This window comes from Phoca vitulina, unplaced genomic scaffold (genome assembly GCF_004348235.1).
Source record: "Phoca vitulina isolate PV1807 unplaced genomic scaffold, GSC_HSeal_1.0 scaffold13, whole genome shotgun sequence".
NCBI lineage: Eukaryota > Metazoa > Chordata > Mammalia > Carnivora > Phocidae > Phoca > Phoca vitulina.
The window spans coordinates 19573184-19579942 of NW_022589716.1; the positions used below are offsets into that span (position 1 = coordinate 19573184).

At 43.5% G+C, this 6759-nt stretch overlaps 1 protein-coding gene across 1 annotated transcript; it reads left to right on the forward strand.

Moving 5' to 3' along the window:
- The first annotated feature begins 5650 nt into the window (after positions 1–5650).
- LOC116637021 (ubiquitin-conjugating enzyme E2 N) lies at positions 5651–6753 on the forward strand. Its single transcript, XM_032412206.1, has one exon. It carries the CDS (start codon positions 5683–5685, stop codon positions 6139–6141), a length of 459 nt encoding a protein of 152 aa, XP_032268097.1. The 5' UTR covers positions 5651–5682; the 3' UTR covers positions 6142–6753.
- Positions 6754–6759: the final 6 nt, after the last annotated feature.

Below are 6759 nucleotides of genomic sequence, written 5' to 3' on the forward strand. Positions count from 1 at the left end.
AAAGTCTACAAACAGTACTAACCATAAATTTCATGAAAGTGACTTTGAGTTGAATAAGGAGAGGAAAGTTGGAGCTTCTAGAATTGCTTAGGTAAGTCTCTCCCTATGAACTAGGGGAGAACAGGACCTATTACTCTAATAATGAGGTGGGAAGAAAAATGCAGAATTACGTGACTTCTGTCCTTTCTTACCCCTCCCCATTTGAATACTGCACCTTCATGTGAGGCTTCTTCTGGACATCAGAGGGGTTTAGAAGGTCCTACTTTGGGGGCATCTGGGTGGCTCAGTTGGTTAAGCATCCAACTCTTGATTTCAGCTCAGGCCATGATCTCAGGGTCCTGAGATGGAGCCCTGCGGCAAGCTCCATTCCCAGCAGGGAGTCTGTTTAAGATTCTCTCTTTCTCTCTCTCTCCCACTGCCCCTCCCCTTGCACATTCTCTCTCTCCCTCTCTGTCTCTCATTCTATCTAATAAATAAATAAATCTTTAGGGAAAAAAGAAGGTCCTACTTTGCATCTGCTCATGGCAACTCAAAACATCTGCTTTGAGCTGTGGTTTTCAAATTTTAGTGTGCATAAAGGATGCCTGGAAACAATCTTAAAGTTGGAAATTTCTGGGCCCCATCCCCCTAGTTTTTGATGTATTAGGTCTGTGGTAGGTTTCTGAAATATGCATTTTTATCAGTTGCCCTAGGATGAATTGGTGCAAATAATCTGTCTTCCCTTTGAGAAACACCCCTTACTGAACTTTCATTCCTATGACATATGGATAGAGGAGATAGGCTATAGTTCTCAAATTATTACTTATACACGAAATGCTGAATTGAACATGAAAAAAAGATATTTTCTTCTATATATGTAGGAAAGAGAATCCTTAGGGGAAAAACAACCAGAATGGGGTCTTAATGACAGTGTCATTCTGAGGGAGTTAGAATGAGGAAATACCCAAGCCCAAGAAAATTACATTGTCTGCAAATTATAACCAGTCCTGAAGAGTTTGCCTTCTTCTGAAGATTGGTTTCCTCTCTCTCTCCTCTCCACTTAGCCCCAGGATAATCTAAGCAGCCTCTCCCAGAAGACTTCCTTGTTCTGTTCCAAGTCATTCTTGGCACTCCAGACCTTACTTCTTAGTCTCTGGGTTCCAGGTTTTGGTTTGATGGAAACAGGATGTGAACACCAGATGCATCCCTCTTGGCAAAATGAGTCTGAGCCTCTATGGCCTTGTCCCCTTCCCAACCTGAGGGAGGAGGAGAAGCTGCCTCAACAAAGAGAACTAGGAAACCTGGACTGGAATCTCCACTCAAGAACAGAAACCCTGGGGTGCCTGGGTGGCTCAGTTGTTAAGCGTCTGCCTTCGCCTCAGGTCATGATCCCAGGGTCCTGGGGTCCCAGCCCTGCATCGGGCTCCTTGTTCAGCGGGGAGCCTGCATCTCCCTCTCCCACTCCCCCTGCTTGTGTTCTTACTCTCGCTCTCTTTCTCTAATAAATAAATAAAATCTTAAAAAAAAAAAAAAAAAAAAGAACGGAAACCCCTGTGCACAGTATCCAGGCAAATTACCTCCCAGTACACTAAGGCTTCTGTCTTACTCTGTTTTGACCATGGAAAAATGAGTCAGGGCCCAGACAAAAATTTTCTTCTGGGTGCTGCTCAATGGCAAGTGTATTTTAAGAAGGGAAAGCTATTTTTAAGGATTACTTTTATTAGTCTATTGATTCCAGACCCAGAAATGGGTCAGCTCTCCTCCTGTGCTGCTAACGGTATTTTTGAGAAGTTGTTAAATAAATGCAAAGTCGCTAATTTGCCACTTGGAGTCCTGACCCACTCTTATGCTCTGCCGAGGATAAGAGATGATTTTGTTCTTAGCCTATTTTGCTGTCAGCCTATTTTTCATTCACTGAGAATCTCTGACCTCTCCATCCCAGGTTAGGCAGTCAGGAGCCCCAGCGGGATTCTCAGACTCAATCTGCAGTTATTTTAAGAATTTAAATTACATAAGCAAGGCCCTTTTTAGAATCCCTTCTTAGGGTCAGCCGCACACAAGACATCATTAAAATTGCTGCCATGAGCATGTGAGTGACTTTTGCCATTAGGTCTCCAGAGGCTGTTACGATGAAAAGTCGGGGGGGATGCAGGTCATCTGGCCTCTACTCCTACAGAGTTGCTGGGAACAACACTCTTAGCACTGAGGAAATGGCAAAGGGAACACTGGTTACAAGAAACAGAAACTCAATTCAAACCAGTTTAAGCAAGGAAAGGAATGTATGGGCTCACCAACCTAATCCAGCAATAGAGCTTTAGGCACAGTTGGTCCAGAGCTCAAGAGAAGTTAAGTTATCAAGACTCAGTCCCTTTTTCTTTCAGTTCTGCTTTGCTTTGTGTTGACTTTAGTCCAGGTTAGGCCTTCTCTGTGTAATGTCCCCTGGCAATTCCAGACAATGTCCTTTGGAAAGAAATACATTCTTTTCTTCCCAAGAGTTTCCCAAAAGTTTTGACTTGAACTTCATTACACTGATTTGGGCCAAATGTCATGTATGCTCGATTGCCATGGCCAAGGGCATGCAGTGCTCTGATCAGGTGATCCAAAATCACATGCCCACTCTTAGAGTCAGAATCACCCACCAAAGGACATGAATTATGATGGAGAGGTGTGGTTCTCCAAGGGAAACAAATGTTTGGTCTCAGAAGAAAATCAGTGGACGTTAGAAAGAAAAAAACAACCCTGGAGGCGGAGCAAGATGGCGGAGGAGTAGGAGACCTGGATTTCGTCTCTCAGGAATTCAGCTGGATAGGGATCAAACCATTCTGAACACCTACGAACTCAACAGGAGATTGAAGAAAAGAAGAGCAGCAACTCTCTGAACAGAAAAGCGACCACTTTCTGAAAGGTAGGACGTGCGGAGAAGTGAATCCGAGGCGATATTCGGGAGGATAGACGGCGGGGGAGGGGACTCCGTTGGCCGCTTCTGGCAAGTGATAGAGCCACAGAGCACAAAATTGGAACTTTTAGAAGTCTGCTCCGCTGAGGGACGTCACTCTGGTGGCGAAGTGGGGGGTGGAACCCTCGCGGGACAGTGTGGTCTCAGGACCCTCGGGGTCACAGAAAGACCGGGGGTGCCTGAGTGCGGCAGAGCTCCCAGGTATCGGAGCGGGGAAGCCGGCTGCAGAGACGGAGCCCAGGCGCGGGCTCTCAGCTCGGGGTTGTCATAGACTGTGATCCGCGGCACAGTCGGGCCACTGCTCCTCCAGCAGGGACCCAACAAGCGGCAGATCCGGGGAGACTCACCTTCTTCCCCCGGGAGGAGAGGTGCAGGAGCGCACCGCAGGGATCTGCTGGGTTTGGAGACTCCACACAGGGTCGGGTGCCAGAGATAGAAATGCGCAGTCACAGGCCGGGTGAGCACGGAGTGCGGCCGGAGACCGGGGAGACGGGAGTGACTGACTGCTTTTTCCTGGGGGCTCACTGAGGAGTGGGACCCCCAGTTCTCGGCTCCTCCGGGGCGGAGACTGGGAGGCCGACATTTTCACTCTCCGCCTCCAAAGCTGTGTGGAAAGCTTGCAGGGAACAAAAGCTCTGGAGAGCAAACCCGAGCAGATTACTCAGCCCGGACCGGCAAGGGCGGGGCAATTCCGCCTCCGGCAAAGACATTTGGGAACCACGGCAACAGGCCCCTCCCCCAGAAGATCAGCGAGAACAGCCAGCCAAGACCAAGTTTACCGATCAGTGAGAACGGCAGAACTCCAGCGCTAGGGGAATAATGCACATAGAATTCAAGGCTTTTTTACCATGATTCTTTAGTCTTTCAAAGTTAATTTTTTTTTAACTGTCTTTTTTTTTTGAATTTTTCTTTTTCCCTTTTTCAACCAACATCTTATCAATCCCTTTTAAAAAAAATTTTTTATTTTTCATTTTTATTTTTCATTTTTAGAGTCATATTCTATCCGTTCATAGTAGTTACCCATATTTTTGGCATATATATATAAGTTGTTCTCTCTTTAAATTTTGAGATAGTTTCTTCTAACAGATCAAAATATACCCTAAATCTCTAGTGTATGGTTTTTTTCTACTCCCCTGCCTGATCACATTCTCTCCCTTTTTTTTTTCTTTTTTCTTTTTTTTAAATCCTCTTCTTTCTTTTTGCAAACAACTTCTTATCAATTCCTTTTATAAAATTTTTTATAATTTCCATCTTTACAGTCATGTTCCATCCCTTCATCATATCAACCCTTATTTTTGTACATACATAAGTTTTTCTTTCTTTAAAATTTTGGGAGGCACTTTCTTCTAACAGACCAAAATACACCCAAAATCTAGTGTGTGGCACTGATCTATATACCAGCCTGATCATATTTGATCACATTCTGGTTTTTTTTGTTTTGTTCTGTTTTTGTTTGTTTTTATCTTTATCTTTTTCTTTTTTTCTTTTTCTTTTTTCTCTCTTTCCCTTTCTTTTCCCACTGCTTCAGGTCTTTTCTGATTTGTTTAGAGTATATTTTCTGGGAACGTTGTTACCCTGCTAGCATTTTGTTCTCTCATTAATCTATTCTCCTCTACACAAAATGACAAGACGGAAAAAATCACCTCAACAAAAAGAACAAGAAGTAGTACCGACTGCCAGGGACCTACTCAATACAGACATTAGTACGATGTCAGATCTAGAGTTCAGAATCATCACTTTAAAGATACTAGCTGGGCTTGAAAAAAGCATGGAAGTTATCAGAGAAACCCTTTCTGGAGAAGTAAAAGAACTAAAATCGAACCAAGTCGAAATCAAAAAGGCTATTAATGAGGTGCAATCAAATATGGGGGCGCTAACTGCTAGGATAAATGAGGCAGAAGAGAGAATCAGAGAGATAGAAGACCAAATGATGGAAAATAAAGAAGCTGAGAAAAAGAGAGATAAACAACTACTGGATCACGAGGGCAGAATTCGAGAGATAAGCGATACCATAAGATGAAACAACATTAGAATAATTGGGATCCCAGAAGAAGAAGAAAGAGAGAGAGGGGCAGAAGGTATACTGGAGCAAATTATAGCAGAGAACTTCCCTAATTTGGGGAAGGAAACAGGCATCAAAATCCAGGAAGCACAGAGAACCCCTCTCAAAATCAATAAAAATAGGTCAACACCCCGACATCTAATAGTAAAACTTACGAGTCTCAGAGACAAAGAGAAAATCCTGAAAGCAGCTCGGGAGAAGAGATATGTAACCTACAGTGGTAGAAACATTAGATTGGGAAAAGACCTATCCACAGAGACCTGGCAGGCCAGAAAGGACTGGCAGGATATATTCAGAGCACTAAATGAGAAAAATATGCAGCCAAGAATACTATATCCAGCTAGGCTGTCATTGAAAATAGAAGGAGAGATAAAAAGCTTCCAGGACAAACAAAAACTAAAGGAATTTGCAAACACGAAGCCAGCCCTACAAGAAATATTGAAAGGGGTCCTCTAAGCAAACAGAGAGCCTAAAAGCAACATAGACCAGGAAGGAACACAGACAATATACAGTAACAGTCACTTTACAGGCAATACAATGGCACTAAATTCCTATCTTTCAATAGTTACCCTGAATGTAAATGGGCTAAATGCCCCAATCAAAAGACACAGGCTATCAGATTGGATTAAAAAACAAGACCCATCGAGGGAGTCGAGACCAGAGGCCGAACTCGGGATCTGACAAGATGGCCGGGCTGCCCCGCAGGATTATCAAGGAAACCCAGCGTTTGCTGGCAGAACCAGTTCCTGGCATTAAAGCAGAACCAGATGAGAGCAACGCCCGTTATTTTCATGTGGTCATTGCTGGCCCCCAGGATTCCCCCTTTGAGGGAGGGACTTTTAAGCTTGAACTATTCCTACCAGAAGAATACCCGATGGCAGCCCCTAAAGTACGTTTCATGACCAAAATTTATCATCCTAATGTAGACAAGTTGGGAAGAATATGTTTAGATATTTTGAAAGATAAGTGGTCCCCAGCACTGCAGATCCGCACAGTTCTGCTATCGATCCAGGCTTTGTTAAGTGCTCCCAATCCAGATGATCCATTAGCAAATGATGTAGCGGAGCAGTGGAAGACCAACGAAGCCCAAGCCATAGAAACAGCTAGAGCATGGACTAGGCTATATGCCATGAATAATATATAAAATCGATCTGATCATCAAGTGTGCATCACTTCTCCTGTTCTGCCAAGACTTCTTCCTTTTTTGTTTGCATTTAATGGACACAGTCTTAGAAACATTACAGAATAAAAGCCCAGACATCTTCAGTCCTTTGGTGATTAAATGCACATTAGCAAATCTATGTCTTGTCCTGATTCATTGTTGTAAAGCATGAGCAGAGGCTAGAAGTACCATCTGGATTGTTGTGAAACGTTTAAAAGCAGTGGCCCTTCTCTGCTTTTATTCATTTCCCCCTCATGGTTTGAGTATAAAGCACTGTGAATGAAGGTAGCTGTCAGGTTAGCTGCAGGGGTGTGGGTGTTTTTCTTTATTACTTTTTTTGAGGGGGAGAGGTAGTTTTATTTTAATTTTATGGGCTCCTTTCCCCCTTTTTATGGTGATCTAATTGCATTGGTTAAAAGCAGCTAACCAGTTCTTTAGAATATGCTCTCTAGCCAAGTCTAACTTTATTTAGACGCTGTAGATGGACAAGCTTGATTGTTTGAACCAAAATGGGAACATTAAACAAACATCACAGCCCTCACTAATAACATTGTGACTTTGCTGTCAAGTGTAGAATCCTTCCTTCAAGAAAAAGCTTGT